Genomic DNA, 25,712 nt, shown 5'->3' with positions numbered 1-25,712 from the left:
AGCTTTTGTTGAGTTTTTGATGTTTGATGTTGCAGATTTTCTGCACTCATTAAGTGAAATAGGGTACTTGCATTTTTTAAAAATATGAGGCATAAAAAAATCACCAAAAAGACACGTGTATTGTTGCAAATAAATAAACTACTAAGCATCTCCTATTTATCAGGTTAAGTTTCCTCAAAGAATTTTTGACACTGTACACAGCATCTTAAAGTTTCTGCAAAGTGGATGGGATTTATAGAGATCTCATGCCCACTGTGTGTGACATAAATTGAGCTGTGGTGCATGATTGAAATCTGCAACACGTCAAGTTCTCTTGCAGGTACACTGAGTTTCATGTGCAGATTTTTACCATAGATGCATTAGATGCAAAAAATTTGGAGGTATAAGGCTTTACGTAAACACACTAAGGCCAGCGTCACACTCAGCGTATGAAAATACGGTCCATTTTTTACGGCCATAATACGCAGAAATGTTCCCAAAATAGTGATCCGTATGTCATCCGAAGGCAGGGTGTGGCAGCGTATTTTGCGCATGTCATCCTCCATATGTAATCCGTATAGTATCCGTATTGTGAGATTTTTTCGCAGGTTTGCAAAACGGACATACAATGGATCCATGGTCTCAAATATTCGTTAAAACATATATACTGTCTATATATATATATATATATATATATATATACATATATATATATATATATATATGTCAGTGAGACATATATATATATATTTATTAATATTTCATACAGCGCTAGATAGTGGAAAAGCCAGTAATTCAATTGCCGGCTTTTCCTATCTCCTTCTCAAACCCAACATGATATTAGACATGGTTTACATACAGTAAATCATCTCATATCCCTTCTTTTATTACATATTCCTCTTTAGTAATGTAAGAAGTGTCTTGGTGTAAAATTTGGGAGCTCTAGCTATTAAATTAAAGGATTAAATCGGGGAAAAAATTGGCTTGGGCTCCCGCACAATTTTCTCCACCAGAGTGGGAAAGCCGGTGACTGAGGGCAGATATTAACAGCCTGGAGAGGGTCCATAGTTATTGGCCCCCCCAGCTAAAAACATGTGCCCCCAGCCACCCCAGAAAAGGCACATCTGGAAGATGCACCTATTCTGGCACTTGGCCACTCTCTTCCCACTCCCGTGTAGGGGTAGGATATGGGGTAATGAAGGGTTAATGTCACCTTGCTATTGTAAGGTGACATTACGCCAGATTAATAATGGTGAGGCGTCAATTATGACACCTATCCATTATTAATCCAATGAAATCGAGCATGGGAAAATATTCTGAAAAGTTCCCAGGCTCGAGTTCATATGAGGACATCCAGCAGAGGGCGCATCACCACGACTCAAGGTAACTACAGGTCATTCCCCTGCATTCCATTCATTCCCTGGGTTTTTACAGCCACGAGCACAGCTGCATTAGCAGAGCTCCTGGGTGTAAAATGATTTAACCCCTTCAGATGGATTTACAGCATGGGACAAGACTGAACGACGGAAGGTATGGAATATTGTTGTTTGGTTTTTTTAACTTTGTTCCAGGTGACAAGGGTCTTCAGGTGGATTAAGAGTATAATAAAATATTAAAACACCATGTGTCTTTATTTCATTAAAATACTTTGTAATAATGTGTGTGTGTTTTATTAACCATTTCGTACTATTGGATTAATAATGGATAGGTGTCATAATTGCCGCCTCTCCATTATTAATCTGGCTTAATGTCACCTTACAATAGCAAGGTGACATTAACCATTCATTACCCCATATCCCACCGCTACACGGGAGTGGAAAGAGAGAGGCTAAGTGCCAGAATAGGCGCATCTTCCAGATGTGCCTTTTCTGGGGTGGCTGGAGGCAGATGTTTTTAGCCGGGGGGGGGGGGGGGAAGGGGGGCAATAACCATGGACCCTCTCCAGGCTATCAATATCTGCTTTTTTCTCTGTGACTTTTTTGAATTTTTTGGAGGATTTTTAAGTCCTCTTTTTGTGTCGGTGAGCTTTTATTCAATGTTTAGCGTTAGGACTGGCAATTTGTAAGGACCCTTGACGTGGGTTGCCAGCTTACGTATTGAGGCCCCAATATAAACTAATACCTTACATACATTGATATGTGGTTTTCTTTTTGCACTTTATCTTGCAGGGCGCAGTCGGACCAAGATGGCTCTGTAAACTATTGGCCCCTGTTCGCACAGCATGCATTTTATAGCACTGGGCAGCCCGCCTGTATGTGCGTTACTAATAGGCTGTAAACCAGATGCTCTGCATTGTTTGTGTGAATTATGCCATATACAGACTAGTATCTCTTATCTTTTTGTGCACTAATGCCAAACAGCCAACACTGGATTGAAAGTGGTTGTTTCATCGGTATTTTTTGCACCTGTGTGTTTGCAATCATTTATCGGGTGCGCTGCGCCCTGCTGGTGCATTTGGTTGGAGGCTTCAGCAGGTAGAACATCTCTGCTTTTTTCTCTGTGACTTTTTTGAATTTTTTAAAGGATTTTTAAGTCCTCTTTTTGTGTCGGTGAGCTTTTATTCAATATCTGCCCTCAGTCACTGGCTTTCCCACTCTGGCGGAGAAAATTGCGCGGGAACCCACGCCAATTTTTTCCGCGATTTAACCCTTTAATTTAATGGCTAGAGCCCCCAAATTTTACACCAAGACACTTCTTACATTACTAAAGATGAATATGTAACAAAAAAAGGGATATGAGATGATTTACTGTATGTAAACCATGTCTCATATCATGTCGGGTTTGAGAACGAGATAGCAAAAACCAGCAATTGAATTACTGGCTTTTCTGCTATCTAGCGCTGTTTGAAATATTAATATATATATATATATATATATATATATATATATATATATATATATGTGTCTCACTGACATATATATATATACAGTGGGGCAAAAAAGTATTTAGTCAGTCAGCAACATTTTATTTGCATATTATGGTGGAAAATAAGTATTTGGTCAGAAACAAACAATCAAGATTTCTGGCTCTCACAGACCTGTAACTTCTTCTTTAAGAGTCTCCTCTTTCCTCCACTCATTACCTGTAGTAATGGCACCTGTTTAAACTTGTTATCAGTATAAAAAGACACCTGTGCACACCCTCAAACAGTCTGACTCCAAACTCCACTATGGTGAAGACCAAAGAGCTGTCAAAGGACACCAGAAACAAAATTGTAGCCCTGCACCAGGCTAGGAAGACTGAATCTGCAATAGCCAACCAGCTTGGAGTGAAGAAATCAACAGTGGGAGCAATAATTAGAAAATGTAAGACATACAAGACCACTGATAATCTCCCTCGATCTGGGGCTCCACGCAAAATCCCACCCCGTGGGGTCAGAATGATCACAAGAACGGTGAGCAAAAATCCCAGAACCACGCGGGGGGACCTAGTGAATGAACTGCAGAGAGCTGGGACCAATGTAACAAGGCCTACCATAAGTAACACACTACGCCACCATGGACTCAGATCCTGCAGTGCCAGACGTGTCCCACTGCTTAAGCCAGTACATGTCCGGGCCCGTCTGAAGTTTGCTAGAGAGCATTTGGATGATCCAGAGGAGTTTTGGGAGAATGTCCTATGGTCTGATGAAACCAAACTGGAACTGTTTGGTAGAAACACAACTTGTCGTGTTTGGAGGAAAAAGAATACTGAGTTGCATCCATCAAACACCATACCTACTGTAAAGCATAGTGGTGGAAACATCATGCTTTGGGGCTGTTTCTCTGCAAAGGGGCCAGGACGACTGATTCGGGTACATGAAAGAATGAATGGGGCCATGTATCGTGAGATATTGAGTGCAAACCTCCTTCCATCAGCAAGGGCATTGAAGATGAAACGTGGCTGGGTCTTTCAACATGACAATGATCCAAAGCACACCGCCAGGGCAACGAAGGAGTGGCTTCGTAAGAAGCATTTCAAGGTCCTGGAGTGGCCTAGCCAGTCTCCAGATCTCAACCCTATAGAAAACCTTTGGAGGGAGTTGAAAGTCCGTGTTGCCAAGCGAAAAGCCAAAAACATCACTGCTCTAGAGGAGATCTGCATGGAGGAATGGGCCAACATACCAACAACAGTGTGTGGCAACCTTGTGAAGACTTACAGAAAACGTTTGACCTCTGTCATTGCCAACAAAGGATATATTACAAAGTATTGAGATGAAATTTTGTTTCTGACCAAATACTTATTTTCCACCATAATATGCAAATAAAATGTTAAAAAAACAGACAATGTGATTTTCTGGATTTTTTTTTCTCAGTTTGTCTCCCATAGTTGAGGTCTACCTATGATGTAAATTACAGACGCCTCTCATCTTTTTAAGTGGTGGAACTTGCACTATTGCTGACTGACTAAATACTTTTTTGCCCCACTGTATATATATATATATATATATATATATATACACATACCCCTGTATTATGTGTAGACATTTATCTTAGCTATTCTATTGTAAGCTGTCAGTGTGATTTTACTGTACACCGCACTGAATTGCCGGCTTTTCTATAGAACACCGCTGCGTATTTCTCGCAAGTCACACTATTGGTCCATGTGTAATCCATATTTTTCTGGCCCCCATAGACTTTCAGTGGCGATTTTTTGCGCAATACGCTGACAAACGCAGCATGCTGCGATTTTCTACGGCCGTAGAAGACCGTATAATACGGATCAGTAAAATGCGGCAGATAGGAGCAGGGCCATAGAGAATCATTGTACCGTTTGCAATCTGTATTTTTTGCACCTCTCATACGTCCGTAAAACTCGCTAGTGTGACGCCGGCCTAAAACTGCATATAATCCGCACATGACTGCATCAATAAAGCTTATTCAAAGCCAAATAACAGGAAGTATGAAAATGTAACTTTATTTAAAACATGACATGCCAAAAAGAGACAGAAAACACAATAAAAACGCACGTAAAAAAGAAAAAACTAAACTCAAAAACACAATGAAAAAATATGCAAGTAACCTAATTTACCTAATAGGTGCAGAAATGCTGGAGAAAATCTGCAACATTAAAAACTGAACAAATACTCATCGTAGGAACGTAGCCTTAGGCCAGGGTCACACCAGCGCATTTTCTCTCATCAGAGAGAATAGGGACGATTATAATCGCACAGTTTGATCAGAGCGTGACCATAGTGTGCTCCAATTTCTCCATCTTTTCCATTCTGTCAGTCTAGGGAAATCGGACAATGTCATCTGAATGGAGTCCGAGGATTTCCACGGACTCATTGACTCACATGGTCGAGTGCGCTCCGAATATTGGACCCAACTAGGGAATGCTGCAATGTTTTCCTCGGACCAGCTCAGACCCCATAGACTAACAATGGTCCGAGAGCAATTCGATGTTTTGTCAGATCACACTCAGACCGAAAATACGGTCATGTGCACTAGCTCTTAGGCTGGGTTCACATTGCGTTATGGCAGTCCGTTAGATGGACTGCATTACACCGCGGCATAACATGGTGTAACGCAGTCCGTTAATGCTGCCATTAACCCCTATTATCGGGCGCATAGCCAACGCAGGCCATAATCGGCATGTGCTAGCGATGTGCCGTCATTTTGTGATGGACCCTCGGACGCGGGCTGCAGCGTTTCCGGGTCCGTCACCACTAGCACAGATAGAGCATCTGCGCTAGCGCGATTGCATAATGCGATCTTTTTCAGCACTTGCGTTAACGCAGTTCGTTTAAAACATGCGTTGAATGGACTGCACTAACACAGTGTGAATCTAGCCTTACTGTGTTACTCAGGGACAGCACATAGATGCCATCCGTGTGCTGTCTGTGATTTTCACAAACCCATAGACTTGTATAGGGTATTTTGATCTGTGACTTAGAAAAAAACTGGCACGTATCTCTGATTTTTTGCGGATTACTGTCTGCAAAAAGACAAGAGCATGTCAACAGCCCCAAAGACTGTAATGGGTAAGTGTTCTATCAGTGAAGAACACAGACAGAGCACCTATGTGAAAAACAGATGGCTGAATGAGGAATTACATAGTAATATAGATTGAAAAATGACATAGGTCCATCAAGTTCAACGTTTCTCGCTAGATTATTTATCATCCACAAAGCTATTGGTTATCAGAAAGGCCCCCATGACCCCTTACATGAGTTCCATTTTCCTATAACAGAAGATAAAATTATCTAATACAGCTGTAAGCAGTCTAACATGTATGACTGGAGGCAAAAATGTGGCTTTTCTGGGACTCGTTCTCCAAAATTATAGGATGGCATATGTTATGATCTGAAGCTCACTCACAATCCCCACAATGCTCTTTGGGTTGATCCTAAATAAGATTAACACGTCCAGATAGATCTTGTGAGCTTTCCCTTCCTGGGTTGGTCGGAGGATTGAGCACATTAATGCCATCCCTCCTGTCGTGCTGCCTGACAATGCCGAGATGTGATTGCATTTTGTAGACTCTGATTTCTCTCCTCCCCCCCGCCGCTTCAGTGCAATTCATACTGTGACGGGAGAACAAAAATAGGTCAGAGTGCATTCACGCAGCTTCACTCACCTCTCATAAAACTCATCTCTGTAGTAATCAAAGTCAAAATCGTAGCCGCTGTGGAGAGAGTAGAGAGAATTTTAAATTGCAAGCACACTGGTCCAGAAAGGCTTTTCTAGCCAGGTAGGGAGGCATGATCATAAGCGTCTGCAAGGCAAAGTATCTCCTGCAGCCTACTTCACCGGACACATTACACCTATTCCCCTGAGCCTTCCATCCAGACAACTTCCGAACACTGCCCCTGGTATCTGCAGAACACTAAATTACACATTAAAGATGTCATTTATATTTAACCTGTTGTCTGCCGGGAGACTCGTCTGCCATACTAGTTACATTTTCCACACATTGCGGTAAGTGTGTGAAGCTGGGGAAAATACATTTCTCATTTTGTATTCCCTCATCGAAGAACGCGTGTATGACATTACAACACGGTCTCCTCTGTTTTAAGAGGTCAAGCGAAAAATGAAAAAGAGATATTGTACATTTCTTAATACCAATAGTCGTTTACTCAACAAGGCTACATGAATTTTATCAATCTTGAGGTATGTTAACGCAGATTTCTTTGATGTGGTTTTTGAAGTGGATCCTCTCCAAAAGCCACATGAAAAAATGCTTCACATACAGTGGGGCAAAAAAGTATTTAGTCAGTCAGCAATAGTGCAAGTTCCACCACTTAAAAAGATGAGAGGCGTCTGTAATTTACATCATAGGTAGACCTCAACTATGGGAGACAAACTGAGAAAAAAAAATCCAGAAAATCACATTGTCTGTTTTTTTAACATTTTATTTGCATATTATGGTGGAAAATAAGTATTTGGTCAGAAACAAACAATCAAGATTTCTGGCTCTCACAGACCTGTAACTTCTTCTTTAAGAGTCTCCTCTTTCCTCCACTCATTACCTGTAGTAATGGCACCTGTTTAAACTTGTTATCAGTATAAAAAGACACCTGTGCACACCCTCAAACAGTCTGACTCCAAACTCCACTATGGTGAAGACCAAAGAGCTGTCAAAGGACACCAGAAACAAAATTGTAGCCCTGCACCAGGCTGGGAAGACTGAATCTGCAATAGCCAACCAGCTTGGAGTGAAGAAATCAACAGTGGGAGCAATAATTAGAAAATGGAAGACATACAAGACCACTGATAATCTCCCTCGATCTGGGGCTCCACGCAAAATCCCACCCCGTGGGGTCAGAATGATCACAAGAACGGTGAGCAAAAATCCCAGAACCACGCGGGGGGACCTAGTGAACGAACTGCAGAGAGCTGGGACCAATGTAACAAGGCCTACCATAAGTAACACACTACGCCACCATGGACTCAGATCCTGCAGTGCCAGACGTGTCCCACTGCTTAAGCCAGTACATGTCCGGGCCCGTCTGAAGTTTGCTAGAGAGCATTTGGATGATCCAGAGGAGTTTTGGGAGAATGTCCTATGGTCTGATGAAACCAAACTGGAACTGTTTGGTAGAAACACAACTTGTCGTGTTTGGAGGAAAAAGAATACTGAGTTGCATCCATCAAACACCATACCTACTGTAAAGCATGGTGGTGGAAACATCATGCTTTGGGGCTGTTTCTCTGCAAAGGGGCCAGGACGACTGATCCGGGTACATGAAAGAATGAATGGGGCCATGTATCGTGAGATTTTGAGTGCAAACCTCCTTCCATCAGCAAGGGCATTGAAGACGAAACGTGGCTGGGTCTTTCAACATGACAATGATCCAAAGCACACCGCCAGGGCAACGAAGGAGTGGCTTCGTAAGAAGCATTTCAAGGTCCTGGAGTGGCCTAGCCAGTCTCCAGATCTCAACCCTATAGAAAACCTTTGGAGGGAGTTGAAAGTCCGTGTTGCCAAGCGAAAAGCCAAACATCACTGCTCTAGAGGAGATCTGCATGGAGGAATGGGCCAACATACCAACAACAGTGTGTGGCAACCTTGTGAAGACTTACAGAAAACGTTTGACCTCTGTCATTGCCAACAAAGGATATATTACAAAGTATTGAGATGAAATTTTGTTTCTGACCAAATACTTATTTTCCACCATAATATGCAAATAAAATGTTAAAAAAGCAGACAATGTGATTTTCTGGATTTTTTTTTCTCAGTTTGTCTCCCATAGTTGAGGTCTACCTATGATGTAAATTACAGACGCCTCTCATCTTTTTAAGTGGTGGAACTTGCACTATTGCTGACTGACTAAATACTTTTTTGCCCCACTGTACTCGTTGAATACACATTTTGAAGCATATCAAAATTCACATCAAAAGTTCAGAGTGAACATAGGGTCTTTTCACTGAGTTGTTGGAGCTAAATTTGACTGAAACTCAAGTTTTTGAGGCGTTTTGAGATTTTTGAGGAGGTTTTGGAGCATTTCTGCTCAGTGGCTATATGCAAATGGAATCTTTTTCACGAAGATTCTAATAATGTCTGAAAAATGGCAAACAAACTGCTACCAACAGTAAAAACAATGTGAGGTCAACATTGATGTTCAGTATTTTGTTACTTCTTTTAACAGCTTCAGGAGTGGTTAAAACAATTATGGTCATTTTTAGGGTGGCCGCCAAGTGGAAGCCGCCCACTTTCTTAATGAAGGCACAAAAGAGAAATATGCTGGTTGTGGAGCCACCACAAAAACGATGTTTTTTTTCCTAAAGTAACTTTGCCCAGGAAAACTTGTCTAAAAAAAAAAAAATCAAGTGCACGTAGTCAGTTTCTACACACAGAGATTTTCAAGGAGTTTTTTTTTACAGCAGAACTCTTCAAATCTTCCTCAAAAATGCCAAATTCTTCAAAACTAAGAGATTCTGCTAAAATAAAAAAACAGCAAAAATAAGCCATGTGTACTGTGCTACTGAGTGGACACTTCAAGTTTTTGAAAAGTATTGAGACTCGAAGGATGATTTGGAAATGTTCTGAGTGAAAACCTCTTAAAAAAATCTGTTTGCATGCATAAAGATGTAAACTAAAAGCATGCTAGAAAAAGGTGTCAAAATCACTTTAAAACTATACTAAAAAAATGTGTTCTTTCAAGAGAAAGACAAAATCCACATTGCTTTTAGACACTTAAAGGCCACATGCAAATGTTAAGCATTTGAGGTTTTTACCTCAGTATTTGTAAGCCAAAATCAGGAGTGGAACAATCAACGGAAAAGTCTAATAGAAACACGTCACCACTTCTGGTTTTGGATTAAAAATACTAACCAAATATTAAATGTGTGCACGTGGCCTAAGGCTACAATTCCACAATTAATTTTTGGTGGTTTTTGTATGCTGCGTATTTTTAAAAAAAATGCAAGTAATATATTTCGCTTAATGGGTGCAGAAATTGCGCAGAAAATCTGCAACATCAAAAGCTCACCGTGGGAACGTAGCCTAAAAGGAACGTTTCCTGAAGCGGTTTCCATTTGAATAACTTGTTGTTTTTGAATGCTTCAAAAACTCTGTTTCAGTCGACCCTAAGGCCTCATGCACAGCAACAGGTTGTCAGAAGTTGTATCAGAACACCCACCATAGTGTATAGGGCCAGCATTATGAGCTGTAACAGTTTTCAGTCGATATGTGACTACGTATTAAATGCTAAGCGCCATATTTCTTTTACAAGCCCCTATTTGATCCCTGGTCTCCGCACAGCGAGATGTGGGTTACTGTAATGATGGTGTTTAAACAATTCTCTTTTGAAGTCATGGGTAATTTACATTCAAAGAGGCAAGATTTTACAACTTAATGGGATTGGGTTTAGATTTTTTTTTTGTATCAAGGACCCGATAAATCCTTGAATATGAGAAATCCAATAATTATTTTAATTGCCTCTGAAATTACTGCAAAACCGCTACAGATTTCATTTATACTTTCAGTCTTACTAATTGGTTTTAAAAGATAATTGTGGCATGATAACCCTTTTAAAGCCAAAGGGAAATCTGAGCCCTTTGAAAATTGGGTTTTATTGCTCTTTGTAGTGCAGAATTCAGGGTTCGGTGTCAGCAACGCTCAGCAGGGGCCACACATAGCCACAAGTGAAAGATCTCTTATATGAGATTCGGGTCATAATTACTGGTCCACCTGTTACAGTTATGATGTTTTGGTGTCTGTCATATTACCGTACATTGACTGCAAATTTGTATGAGAAAAATGTCAGCACACACAGGCTGAGATCAAAATAATTATCATGTTTTCTTATAGAATACTTTGAAATATGAAATGTCTATATTATTGCACATACAAGGTACTTGACAAAAGACCCCATCTGCTGCAGAAATGCATTGTAGGTTTTTAGCATATTTCAACCACAGCTGTAAAACAAATATATTTGTCACAAAAACACAGAGAAATAAACTAACACTGCTATATGAAAGTGGTGTGCATTATATGAAAATGGAGTGCATTATACTGTATAGATGACTTTGGGGTGTGCATTATACTGTATAGAGGACTATGGGGAGCACATTATACTCTATCGAGTATTTGGGGAGTGCATTATACTATATGGAGGACAATGGAGAGTGCAGTATACTTTATAGTGCACTATGAGGAGTGCTTTATAGTGTTTGGAGTCCTATGGGGAGTGCATTATACTGTACAGAGGACTATGGGGAGTGCAGTATGCTGCATGGAGAATTATGGGAAGTGCATTATGCTGCATGGAGGACTATGGGGAGTGCATTATACTGTATAAAGTACAATGGGGTGCATTATACTATATTGAGGATGGTACTGGAAATGTGAGACATTATACATGTTTTTGTTGTAATTTCTGCAGCCAAATCCTGACTGGAAGAAGTTGTCATGTTGGTCTGGGCCAGATTGAAAAGACAGAAAAAGTGAATGACTCCTCCAGAAAGAATGTCAGCTGTAAGTCACTTTATGTAACTGTCCTGTAATCTTTTACATGTTCTGCAGGACTGATATCTACTATGATAAGGTCACCATATAGCGGCAATAGTGCTGGTCTTTGTATAGAAATTTGTTCAGTAAGAGCTCTGTCATCTGCTGAGGTTCTCTTTCATCCACTATTAGGGTTTGCCGCCATAGTTGTAATCAGTGTTACCTGGTTAGGGTCCCACTCAGAACTTTGGCCCCCCTGAACCAAACCCCTAGCTTTGACTTTGCTGTGACATTAACATTGCCCTGACCACAGTGCACTGGTCCAGCCACACCCCTGCCTGTGATAAACAGCTCACTGTCTATAGACAATCTACATAGAGAGCTGTGCTGTGGGCGGGGTCTGTTTTTTCAGCTCTGCTTCATGCAACAGCGAAGAACTCTGATTGTGTCACAGCTGTTGCACCCAGTAAACTAAGTGATACATATGTGGAATCAGTGTCTCTTTACCTACATCAAGCTTCTTTCAGATGAGAAAGCAAAAACCTACTGCCATATTCCCTTAATTATTTTTTGTATTCACATAGACTTTGGAGACTGGAAAAAAGTGTTCTTTTTTTTAGTAATCAGAAACAGCAGCGCTCCTGTCTATGGGCTATGTTTTTTAAAAATTGCAGCACATTCTCTTTAAAGGGTTTGTGGAACAGCTCTCCCTTCAACTAAGTATGGCATCAGATGCTGCTGCAGGGGAGTTGCAGAGAGAACTGTCCAACATAGTTAGAATGGGGTATGTGCACAATACCTGCGGGCGTCAGATGTTGGTCTTTACTGGCATGCATCAGCATCTCTTTATTATTATTATTATACATTTTTATAGCGCCATTTATTCCATGGCGCTTTACATGTGAATACGGGGCAAATATAGACAAATACATTAAACATGAGCAGATAACAAGGCACACGAGTACATAAGGAGGGAGGACCCTGCCCGCGAGGGTCTCTTTATGTGTGTTTCCCTAATTTTGGCATCCTTCCTTATTACTAAAATTACCAGTTAACGATTTTTTTTCTGGTTGTTCAGTTGTGGGTCAATTATAACCTTCCATAGCTTGATGCATAAACATATTTTGTTAACCACCCCCCCTTGGCAAAGAGGTGTACAGTATGTGTTTTTGTACAAGCCCAAAAGTGTGCCCTAACCTCGCTTTCTAAATCACTCTAGGTTGTACTTAGAAAGAAAATTACTATAACAGTAGTGTAACAAATTGAAAATGCAATGAAGTAAGTAGACTTTTGAAGTATTATTTTATCAGGGATCATTCATCGGGGTTTGCACTTATCTCTTACCTGTACAGTGCAGCCGTGGCACGTTTCAGGCCTTTGGGTCTGTTGGGCTTGGGCTCCCCAGCCATGTTGATATCTATTGAGAGAATTAAGATATGTTAAATCTTCTAGAAGTTTATAATGCTTGTCCATTCATGAGAAAAACTAAGTACACCATCTTCGAAATTCTATGGCTTTACGTATCAGGTCATAAAAAAAAAACTGGTCCTTAGAAGATCTCATATTACACCATCATTATGTTTCTAACAAAACTAGCCTAAGCTGCAGAAGTATTGTGTGAAAATTAATTTTCTGTGTGACTTTATCAGTCTATCACATCATTCTGGAGAAATTTTGAAGACCCAATTTTGACCAAGCTTTAGCTTTTGGATAGATGGTCTCATATTTGACATTGTAATTAGTGATGAGCAAACGTGTTTGGATAAGGTGTTATCCATGCATGATTGGGTGCTAACCGAGTGACATCGGCATGCTAAAATAATATGTTTGAGCCCCCAAACATGAAGCCGCGGGAACTTGAACATATTTTTCGAGCACTCTGAAGACACTCGGTTAGCACAAGAGGATTCTTGGATAACACCTTATCCCAGCACGTTCACTCATCACTATTTATAATACTTTCACATATAGAGAAGTTGACTCAATGACTGCAAGCTGCACATGTCCTGTGGCTGCAAAACAAACCCAACTTAGCAGTCCTCCACTATCATATTTGAAAATTGGTATGAATTGTTTGTGCTGATATATTATGTTTAGTTTTTTCGCCAAACATGGTGGCGTGCATTATGCCCAAACATCTCCACTTTTCTGTTGTTTGTCCAAAGGCTATTGTTCCAGAAGTCTTGTGGTTTGTTCACATGAAACTTTGCAAACTTTAGTCATTCCGCCATGTACTTTTTAGAAAGAAGATACTCTCTCCTTTAATACATAGCCATCATCTGTCTATATCAACAGCAATTGGCACTCACTGTGATTGTTGCTTTTTAACCCCTTTCTGTCCTCGGACGGAATAGTACGTCTGAGGACAGAACCCCCCCACTTTGATGCGGGCTCCAGCAGTGAGCCCGCATCAAAGCCATGACGTGTCAGCTGTTTTGTAGAGCTGATATGTGCCCGCAATAGCGGCGGGTGGAATCGCGATCCACTCACCGCTACTAACTAGTTAAATGCCACTGTCTAAGCTCTGACAGCGGCATTTAACTAGCGATTCCAGCCATCGGGCCGGAAATGCGCGCATTGCTGACCTCCATCAAGTTATTGGGGATCAGCGATGAGTCGGCATGACAACCAGAGGTCTACTGAACACCACTATGGTTGTTGATGCCAGATTGCTGTGAGAGCCACCCTGTGGACAACGCTCATAGCAATGTAGCAATTCTACTACATAGGAGCGATCTGAGCATCGCTCCTATGTAGCAGAGCCAATCAGGCTATGCCAGTTTCTAGCCTCCCATGGAGGCTATGGAAGCATGGCAAAAGTAAAAAAAAAGTTTTAAAAAATATGAAAAAAAAATTAAACTTTAAATCACCCCCCTTTCGCCCCATTCAAAATTAAACACATTCGTGAACGGATTTCACAGCATAAGTCCACAATTAGATGTGAATAGGTGTTATTACCTATTCCCTCCCATTTTATTTCAAGCGGTCATTCTATCTCCCAGCTCAAGTACCAGGTAATTGACCATGTCCCACAAAACAGGTGGGGTGGCAATAGGATCCATCAGTTGAAAAAGCGTGAATCTTTTTGGATTCATACACTACAGACTCTGTCCCCACTGGGACTCAATGGAGAGTACGAGGTTCTTTATTAAGAGGTTTTTATCATATTATGCATCTAACGTGGGAAAGTATTCTGAGAAGTTCCCAGGCTCGAGTTCATATGAGGACATCCAGCAGAGGGCGCATCACCGCAACTCGAGGTAACTACAGGTCATTCACCTACATTCCAGTCATTCGCAGGGTTTTTACAAGTAAGGGCGGCTGCATTAGCAGGCTTCTGCTTGTAAAATTAGTTAACCCTTTCAGATGGATTTACAGCGTGGGACGTGACTGATCGTCAGAAGGTATGGAATATTGTTGTTTGGTTTTTTTACATTTGTTCCAGGTGACAAGGGTCTTCAGATGGATTACCAGTATAATAAAATATTACAACAACCTGTGTAATTATTTCATTAAAATACTTTGTAATAATAATGTGTGTGTGTTCTTTTAACCATTTCATACTATTGGATTAATAATGGATAGGTGTCATAATTGACGCCTCTCCATTATTTATTCCTAGTATTCCTAGTGTGTGCGTGTTTTATTAACCATTTACTACTATTGGATTAATAATGGATAGGTGTCTTATTGACATCTCTCTATTATTAATCAGGCTTAATGTGACCTTACAATAGCAAGGTGGCATTAACCCTTTATTAACCCATATCCCACCGCTACACGGGAGCGGGAAGAGAGAGGCTAAGTGCCAAAATAGGTGGCTGGGGGCAAATGTTTTTAGCCAGGGGACAGGGGGGGGGGGCAATAACCATGGACCCTCTCCAGGCTATTAATATCTGCCCTCAGTCACTGGCTTTACCATTCTGGCGGAGAAAATTGTGCGGGAGCCCACGCCAATTTTTTCTGCGATTTAACCCTTTAATTTAATAGCTAGAGCACCCAAATTTTGCACATACACACTGCTAACAGTAGTAGTGTGGAATATGCAAAAAAAAAGGGATATGAGATGGTTTACTGTATGTAAACCATGTCTCATATCCTGTCGGGTTTGAGAAGGAGATAGGAAAAGCCGGCAATTGAATTACCGGCTTTTAAGCTATCTAGCGCTGTATGATATATTAATATATATCTAAGATGCTACGTTCCCTTGCTTTCAATTAATTCCCCAGATTTTACAGGCAGGAGCACAGCTGCATTAGCAGGCTCCTGCTTGTAAAATTAATCAACCCCTTCAGATGGATTTACATCGTGGGATATGACTGTAACGGCGGAAAGGTATGGGATATTGTTGTTTTTTTATTTTTCCTTTTTTACAGAATGAGGGTCGTCATTTGGATTAAGAGTATAATAAACTATTACAACACCCTGTGTCTTTATTTCATTAACATACTTTATTCCTAGTATTCCTAGTGTGTGCGTGTTTTATTAACCATTTACTACTATTGGATTAATAATGGATAGATGTCTTATTGACATCTCTCCATTATTAATCAGGCTTAATGTCACCTTACAATAGCAAGGTGGCATTAACCCTTTATTAACCCATATCCCACCGCTACACGGGAGTGGGAAGAGAGAGGCTAAGTGCCAAAATAGGCGCATCTTCCAGATGTGCCTTTTCTGGGGTGGCTGGGGGAAGATGTTTTTAGCCAGGGGGGCCAATAACCATGGTCCCTCTCTAGGCTATTAATATCTGCCCTCAGTCAATGGCTTTCCCACTCTGGCGGAGAAAATTGCGCAGGAGCCCACGCCAGTTTTTTTCCGCGATTTAACCATTTCTTTTAACAACTAGAGCCCCCAAATTTTGCACGCACACACTAGTAACATTAGTAGTAAGGAATATGCAAAAAAAAGGGATATGAAAAGGTTTACTGTATGTAATCCATGCCTCATATCCTGTCGGGTTTGGGAAGGTGATAGCAAAAGCCGGCAATTGAATTACCAGCTTTTCTGCTATCTAGCGCTGTATGAAATATAAATATATGTATATATATATATATACTAGATTGTGGCCCGATTCTAACACATCGGGTATTCTAGAATATGCATGTCCCAGTAGTATATGGACAATGATGATTCCAGAATTCGCGGCAGATTGTGCCCGTCGCTGATTGGTCGAGGCGACCTTTATGACATCATCGTCGCCATGGCAACCATTATGACATCATCGTCGCTGTGCCCGTTGCTGATTGGTCGAGGCCTGGCGGCCTCGACCAATCAGAGAGCCGGGATTTCCAGGACAGACAGACAGACAGAAAGACAGACAGACAGAAAGACAGACGGAAAAACCCTTAGACAATTATATATATAGATGTATCTCACTGACATATATATATATATATATATATAAATATAGACTGTATATATGTTTTCATGAATTTTTGAGCCCATGGATCCTTTTTATGTCCATTTTGCAAGCCAGCGAGAAAATCTCACAGTACGGATGCCATACGGATTACATACGGAGGATGACATGCGTAAAATATGCTGCCACACCCTGCCTACGGATTACATACGGATCACTATTTTGGGATAATTTCTGCGTATTATGCATGTAAAATACGGACCGTATTTCCCTACGCTGAGTGTGACACCGGCCTTACAGGTACATGCTTTTTTCTTTAGAGACATGATCGGTCACTTTCCCACTATCTTGCAGGTTCTGGGCTATAGCCTGCCACAGGGTCGCTTTTTTTTCTTCCCCCAGCCCTGCTGTCCACAAACACAGACTCATGCGATCTTAATAATATGAATATTTATTTCAGGCTTTACAGCCATGGTGATTTCTACACTGCAAAATCACCCAACACAGGTAACCCGGCTTTACATTACATACAGTGGGGCAAAAAAGTATTTAGTCAGTCAGCAATAGTGCAAGTTCCACCACTTAAAAAGATGAGAGGCGTCTGTAATTTACATCATAGGTAGACCTCAACTATGGGAGACAAACTGAGAAAAAAAAATCCAGAAAATAACATTGTCTGTTTTTTTAACAATTTATTTGCATATTATGGTGGAAAATAAGTATTTGGTCAGAAACAAACAATCAAGATTTCTGGCTCTCACAGACCTGTGACTTCTTCTTTAAGAGTCTCCTCTTTCCTCCACTCATTACCTGTAGTAATGGCACCTGTTTAAACTTGTTATCAGTATAAAAAGACACCTGTGCACACCCTCAAACAGTCTGACTCCAAACTCCACTATGGTGAAGACCAAAGAGCTGTCAGAGGACACCAGAAACAAAATTGTAGCCCTGCACCAGGCTGGGAAGACTGAATCTGCAATAGCCAACCAGCTTGGAGTGAAGAAATCAACAGTGGGAGCAATAATTAGAAAATGGAAGACATACAAGACCACTGATAATCTCCCTCGATCTGGGGCTCCACGCAAAATCCAACCCCGTGGGGTCAGAATGATCACAAGAACGGTGAGCAAAAATCCCAGAACCACGCGGGGGGACCTAGTGAATGAACTGCAGAGAGCTGGGACCAATGTAACAAGGCCTACCATAAGTAACAAACTACGCCACCATGGACTCAGATCCTGCAGTGCCAGATGTGTCCCACTGCTTAAGCCAGTACATGTCCGGGCCCGTCTGAAGTTTGCTAGAGAGCATTTGGATGATCCAGAGGAGTTTTGGGAGAATGTCCTATGGTCTGATGAAACCAAACTGGAACTGTTTGGTAGAAACACAACTTGTTGTGTTTGGAGGAAAAATAATACTGAGTTGCATCCATCAAACACCATACCTACTGTAAAGCATGGTGGTGGAAACATCATGCTTTGGGGCTGTTTCTCTGCAAAGGGGCCAGGACGACTGATCCGGGTACATGAAAGAATGAATGGGGCCATGTATCGTGAGATTTTGAGTGCAAACCTCCTTCCATCAGCAAGGGCATTGAAGATGAAACGTGGCTGGGTCTTTCAACATGACAATGATCCAAAGCACACCGCCAGGGCAACGAAGGAGTGGCTTCGTAAGAAGCATTTCAAGGTCCTGGAGTGGCCTAGCCAGTCTCCAGATCTCAACCCTATAGAAAACCTTTGGAGGGAGTTGAAAGTCCGTGTTGCCAAGCGAAAAGCCAAAAACATCACTGCTCTAGAGGAGATCTGCATGGAGGAATGGGCCAACATACCAACAACAGTGTGTGGCAACCTTGTGAAGACTTACAGAAAACGTTTGACCTCTGTCATTGCCAACAAAGGATATATTACAAAGTATTGAGATGAAATTTTGTTTCTGACCAAATACTTATTTTCCACCATAATATGCAAATAAATTGTTAAAAAAACAGACAATGTGATTTTCTGGATTTTTTTTCTCAGTTTGTCTCCCATAGTTGAGGTCTACCTATGATGTAAATTACAGGCGCCTCTCATCTTTTTAAGTGGTGGAACTTGCACTATTACTGACTGACTAAATACTTTTTTGCCCCACTGTATCTCAGCTGCCCAGCAGTGTGCATTATATTTGGCGTTTTTCTAGGTGTCCTCTCTTTCTATTATTTCTTCTTCAGCCTCTTTTCATCCTATACCATGAGTCCTCTGTCAGTATTTCTTTCTTTTGTTTGCTGAACATATATTCCTCTGTGCATTTCGACCTTTTTTCTTTGTACTTTCTGCTCAGTGCATATATATTATTATTATTATTTATTTATATAGCACCATTGATTCCATGGTGCTGTACATGAGAAGGGGTTACATACAAGTTACAAATATCACTTACAGTAAACAAACTAACAATGACAGACTGATACAGAGGGGTGAGGACCCTGCCCTTGCGGGCTTGCATTCTACTCTCTGTCCTCTCTGCCCATATAGCTATTGATTTGACTTGATTATACTATGTATTTATTTTACTTTGTGGTGCCATTGCCATGTACATGTACACTATATTGGTATGGTCATATCCAGTGTTTTACACCTGGGGCGCAACTTCAGTTACTTCTGTCTAATTATCTCTAGCCAATATGTTGTACATTTCGTTCGGTGTTATATAACACCTGGTTAATGTGTGTCACTTACATGTTTTTAATATCTACTATTTTTGGGTTTTTTTGAAATGTTTTTTTTAATATACATTGTTTTTGTGTGTATTCTATGACAGATTTGGCTTGAGAAAGGCATCTTGTTGCCGAAGCGTCGCGGCTGAAGTATATCTGTGCATACCATGTTTTTGCTTTCTCCTTTGTATCTGGTGGATGTTTTGCCTCTTTGTTTCATTTTGAGCACTGAACAATAAATTGTTCTTATTTGAGTGTCAAAGGTTCTTGCTTAAAGAATAAGTGTTCAGAATAGCCCAATCTATCAATTAAAAAAAGGATTAACCTCATCGCTAACTGGCGTAGGGAGAAAAAAATTCAAAACCCCAGAATTACCTTTTTTTGTTCGCCACACCATTGCAGTAAAATGCAATAACGGGCGATCAAAAGAACATATCTGCACCAAAATGGTATAATTAAAAACATCAACTCGACAAGCAAGAAATAAGCCCTCACCCGACCCCAGATCACGAAAAATGGAGACGCTAAGGGTATCGGAAAATTGCGTTTTTTTTTTTTTTTTTTAATCAAAGTTTGGAATTTTGGAACCTAGGCATATTTGTTGTCTATGAACTTGTAATGACCTGGAGAATCATAATGGCAGGTCATTTTTAGATTTAGTGAACCTAGCAAAAATCCAAGCAAAAAATAAGAGTGGGATTGCACTTTTTTGCAATTTCACCGCACTAGGAATTTTTTTTCCCATTTTATAGTACAAGACATGCTAAAACCAATGATGTCGTTCAAAACTACAACTCGTCTCGCAAAAAATAAGCCCTCACATGGCCATATTGACAGAAAAATAAAAAACTTATGGCTCTGGGAAGAAGGGGAGCCAAATACGAAAACGCAAAACCCAAAAAAGCTTCGATCATTAAGGGGGCAACTATTTAAATGCCGCTGTCAATCACTGACAGTGAATAGCCAGCTCAATAGTGTGCGTGCTCACTGGTGCCCAATGCCCCCCAATATGGTAGTGAGGAACCCACAGGCTATCATATTATGACTTACTTTAGGTCCCCTTCACTGACATCTTAGTACTCCACTGAAGCTGAGCTCACGAAAGACCACAATTTATGTTAAACAATTATTCTATATGCATAAGGTAGGCAATCAAATGATTGCTGGCTAACGTCCATTTGAGAGACTAAAGCATAATATAAAAAAAAAAGATTTAAAAATATATAAAATTAAAAATCTAAAAGTTTAAATTACCCCAATCCCTGTTTTGAAGCAAAGAATTAACAAATATAATAATATTTAGAATATTATGCATAATTGATATTGCCTCATCTGTTAAATGTCCTTCAAATTATAAAATTATTTAAAACATACAATGAATGGCAAAAACAAGAAACGGATCAAAACACCACCTTTTGTTTTCTGTCTCTGCAGTTCTCCAAAATAATGTGATAAAAGTGATCAGTATGTCATATGTACTCTAATATAGTATCAATGAAAACTGCAGCTCGGGCATGCAAAACATTGCACAGCTACATGGACGGAAGATTAAAAATGCTATGGGTATGCTGCATGGAGAACTAAGGCTAGGTTCACACTAGCGTTGCGCCGCCCTGCGTCGGCGACGCAACGCGCGACGCACGTAAAAACGCGCGCAAACGCGCGCAAAAACGCGCGCGTTTTGCGACGCGTGCGTAGTTTTTGACGAAAATCGGACGCACAGAAAATGCTACAATGTAGCGTTTTCTTGCGTCCGACGCTAGCGTCGGAAACGACGCACGTGGCAAAAACGCCACCAAAACAACGCACGCGTCCCCTATGTTAAACATAGGGGCGCGTCGCCGCTGCGTCGCCGCTGCGTCGCCGCTGCGTCGCCGGCGCAACAGCGACGCACATTGGCGGAACGCCAATGTGAACGTAGCCTAAGGGGAATGCAGTACACTGTATGGAGGACTATGGGGAGTGCATTATACTTTACTGAGGATGGTACTGGAAATGTGAGATGTAAGGCTACGTTCACATTGGCGTTCCGCCAATGTGCGTCGCTGTTGCGCCGGCGACGCGCCGGCGACGCAGCGGCGACGCGCCCCTATGTTTAACATAGGGGACGCGTGCGTCGTTTTGGTGGCGTTTTTCGCCACGTGCGTCGTTTCCGACGCTAGCGTCGGACGCAAGAAAACGCTACATTGTAGCATTTTCTGTGCGTCCGATTTTCGTCAAAAACGACGCACGCGTTGCGTCGCCGACGCAGGGCGGCGCAACGCTAGTGTGAACCTAGCCTTATACATGTTTTTGTTGTAATCTCTGCAGCCAAATCCTGGCTGGAAGAAGTTGTCATGTCGGTCTGGGCCAGATGGAAAAGACAGAAAAAGTGAATGACTCCATAAGAAAGAATATCAGCTGTAAGTCACCATCTATAACTGTACTGTGATCTTTTACATGTTCTGCAGGACTGTTATCTACCATGATAAGGTCACCATATGGCGTTGATAGTGCTAGTCTTTTATAGAGTTTTTTTTTAGTAAGAGCTCTCAATGGGTCTCAAAAAATTGCTACACAAACATTTTTTTTATAGAAATTTCAGAAAGTGTTTCCCCTGCCAAAATATATTTATAAAAAAACTATGCAAGTTTGGTATTGCCATAATTGTAGTGACCTGGAAAATTATACAGCTAGTTCATTTTTGCTGCACAATGAACTCTGTAAAAACAAAACTTGAAAAACAATGGTGAAATTACAGTTGTTTTTTTCTACATTTCAGCCCATTTAGAATGATTTTCCCCTTTTCAGTACATGACACAGTAAAATGAATAATGTAATTCAAAACTATAATTTGTCTTCAGAGGCTGGACAGACATCTGTCTGAGATGGTTTAGTGAATCCTGCATTGAGCAGGGGGTTAGACACGATGAACCTTGAGGTTCCTTCCAACTCTAACATTCTATGATTCTTGTGCAGAAAAAAAAGGTCCTCATGTTCGACACTCCTTGTTAGATTATCATATTGTCTCCGCGTGGAGAGTTTTTTGAAATCCTCAGTCGCCAACTTAGTAAATACCTCCACAGCGGGGCAGAGAGACAAGTTACATTCGGGAGGGGGACATGGATCTGACACTCTGGGCTGCACTGAGGAGGAGACTCTCCGGATTTTGGAGAATTGTTGGATGAGCAAATAAGTACACCAAAAGGTGAGTTTCCATCGGCAATACTTCCCAGATCCACGAGGTTTCCCCCCCCCCCTTGTCTCTCTGCCCCGCTGTGGAGGTATTTACTAAGTTGGTGACTGAAGATTTTAAAAAACTCTCCACGCAGAGACAATATGATAATCTAACAAGGAGTGAGAGAGAGGCTATTCGGCAGTTACAATCACTGAAAGATGTCGTGTTTAAGGCGGCGGACAAGGGGAGAAACATCGTGGTCTGGCAGGTGGAAAAGTTTGAAAGAAAAGCATTTAAACAACTCCGTAATGAGACGGTTTATGCTAAGCTTACCTATAATCCGGTGGTCTCCTTCTCTGGGCAGCTACAAAAAATCCTGTACCAAGCATTTGATGAGGGCATAATCAACAAAAAAGTGTTGGATTGTCTGACGGTTGAGTTCCCGAGGGTTCCGACCTTTTACCTTCTCCCGAAGATCCACAAGGACCTGGTCAACCCCCCTTGATGTCCGATTGTGTCAGGGATGCAAGGCCATGTGCGACCCGATATGTAGGTTTATAGATTATTATTTGAAAACATTGGTGGAAACATTACCATCCTTTGTTAAGGACACAACGGACGTCCTAACCAGGGTTGACAGGGTCTTTGTGGATGATGGGACTCTCCTTGTGACAGCTGACGTGGAGGCCCTTTATACCTGTATCGATCACGCCGACGATCTGCGGGCGGTCCACTTCTTTTTGGGGACCTCCAACGTGGATGGCCCTTTATGTGAGCTTATCCTCGAGCTGTTGCAATTCGTTCTGATGCACAATTTTTTTATGTTTAAAGATTCATTTTACCAACAAAAGCGTGGCACAGCCATGGGTGTGGCCTGTGCACCCGCGTACGCCAACCTCTTTCTAGGTTACTGGGAGAGGTTGGTTTTTGGTGACGCAAGGGCGGGGGCCGCTGACCATGTGCTGTGTTGGCTACGCTATATTGAAGATGTTTTGTATTTTTGGCGAGGAACGGAGCAATAGCTCGGGGATTTTATGGCTGCGCTCAATTCGAACCCATTTAACATCAGGTTGACCTATAAATATGATTCGTGTACCATTGATTTTTTGGACATTTGTCTAAAAGTAGGTTCTGATTCAGCAATTGAGACGGATGTATTCCGTAAAACAACAGCAGTGAACTCATTCGTTCATGCTGCATCTGGGCACAGCCAAGCCACGATTAGGGCCGTTCCGGTCAGACAGTTCCTCCTGATGAGGCGGATCTGCTCAACTGACCATACTTTTGAACAACAGGCAGGTGATTTGAGTGAACATTTCAAACAAAGGGGATACAGTAAGCAGTGTGTTCGATATGGCTATAAAAGGGCCAGGTCTACCCCACAAAACCACCTGTTATATAACAAGCGAGATAAGAACAGCGCGAATGGAACAATCCGATTTATATCCGAATATAATCATGAGTGGGATAACATCAGAGCTATTTTAAATAAACACTGGCGAATCTTGAGTACAGAGCCCTCCTTGGGTCCGTTCTTGTCCGACTGCCCACAGATGACTCCACGTATGGCCAGGAATTTGAAGGACCTTTTAGTCAAGAGTCACTATACGGCACCAACCACCAGTCTTTTTGGTTCATCACGACCCATTAGGGGATGTTATAGTTGCGGCCACTGTCTTGCCTGCGCCAATGTCTAGCGCAGTACCTCCTTTCACTCTGCTGATGGCAAGAGGGAGTATCAAATTAGAGACTACATTTCTTGCAGTAGCAGAAACGTGATATACTATGCTACGTGTAGTTGCCCATTGATATACGTGGGCCTGACATCTAGGGAACTAAGGGTGAGAGTGAGGGAAAATGTGCGGGGCATTGGCGCAGCCAGGATGGTAGAAGACATATCAGAATTGAAAACTATACCTAAGCACTTTAGGGAGGTCCACAATTGTGACCCAAAAAGCTTCAAGATTAGGGGGATAGACTTAATCCATGCTGGAATATGAGGTGGAAACATTAAGCGGCTCCTCGCTCAGCGGGAGCTAAAATGGATAGTCACGTTGGATACAGTCAGACCCAATGGTCTCAATGAGGCCTTGAATTTTGCCCCATTCCTGTAATAACATCGATGAATAAGAGATGGTAATTTATGAGTTTTTCCCTTCCCTTTTATGCTTTTTTGTTGCTCGTGGTGTTTTCTTACTTTGTTTTATTGTTTTTATTATTATTAGATTTAGAGTCTTCCTTATGAACTGTGGATTTCTCTTTCCCAAACCTATGATGATAAGGATGAATTAAATACTTCAGGATATCTCCATCACCTGCAACTGTTATGGACCATGGACTTGTCCCAATTATGTAATGTGTATATGTGTTTATTCACTATGATTGCTTATGCTATTAATATAGTGGGCGCACCGGTAATAGATGATCACTTGCGTCCCGGGAGCTTGGGCTGTGGTGCGCATGCGCCCGCTTGCTTCCCTCCCTGCGCCTCCTGTATTCGGCCGTTATGCGTGTGTGGTTTGGCGACCTGGTTGTCATGGCAACACCATGCGCCTGCTCGTCTGGCTCCAGACGCTGGCTGGATCGGGTGGTGGCGGGGTGGGCGGCCGCGAGCGCATGCGCCATTCAGATACAGCCCTTAAGCCATCCGGTCACATGACGATCATGTGACCGGTGATTTATGGGATAAAAGGTCCTGGCCGGACAGAAAGGGACACTCCCCCTTGAGAAAGCGAGCGGACTTGCAGCAAAACGTGCATCTGGGGCATTGCCTGATTCAGGGGTTCCTCAGCACCTTGGTAAGAACTGTTTATAAGTGGTGTTCTGGTGGGGTGTTTTCTGACGCCATTAGGCTTTTAACTTATGCCTCTCTGTGGACACTCCTTATATTTACCCCCTCCTGGGCTGTTTTCTAGCCAGATCCCTATGGATAAAGCCAGATTAGGCATGACTGTGATACATGGGTTACAATTGTAAGGCTATACAACCCATTTTTTTGGGGGGGTTTGGAGGCTATAGATCCTTCATTTGTTTATTAAATCATGATAAAATCCTGTGCTAAGGGAATCCGTGCCAGCACGGTTATGGGTATTGAGGTTACCTTATGGTGTCTTTAATTGTTGGTTTTTCAAGTGTGT

The 25,712-nt window shown here is 41.6% G+C and overlaps 1 protein-coding gene across 1 annotated transcript in view; it reads right to left on the bottom strand.

Annotated features, from left to right (window-relative positions):
* RALY (RALY heterogeneous nuclear ribonucleoprotein) overlaps positions 1 to 25,712 on the bottom strand; it is a 378,891-nt gene that overhangs the window by 19,828 nt on the left and 333,351 nt on the right. The window contains exons 4-5 of the mRNA XM_069755728.1: positions 12,700 to 12,772; positions 6,538 to 6,585 (exon numbers count right to left, since the gene is read on the bottom strand). Coding sequence (XP_069611829.1) covers positions 6,538 to 6,585; positions 12,700 to 12,772 — 121 coding nt within the window. The remainder of the gene's footprint in view (positions 1 to 6,537; positions 6,586 to 12,699; positions 12,773 to 25,712) is intronic.

Source organism: Ranitomeya imitator, chromosome 2 (assembly GCF_032444005.1).
Source record: "Ranitomeya imitator isolate aRanImi1 chromosome 2, aRanImi1.pri, whole genome shotgun sequence".
Taxonomy (NCBI): Eukaryota; Metazoa; Chordata; class Amphibia; order Anura; family Dendrobatidae; genus Ranitomeya; species Ranitomeya imitator.
Note: the sequence above shows the minus strand (reverse complement) of the source record. Positions and strands in the feature narration are given on the sequence as shown.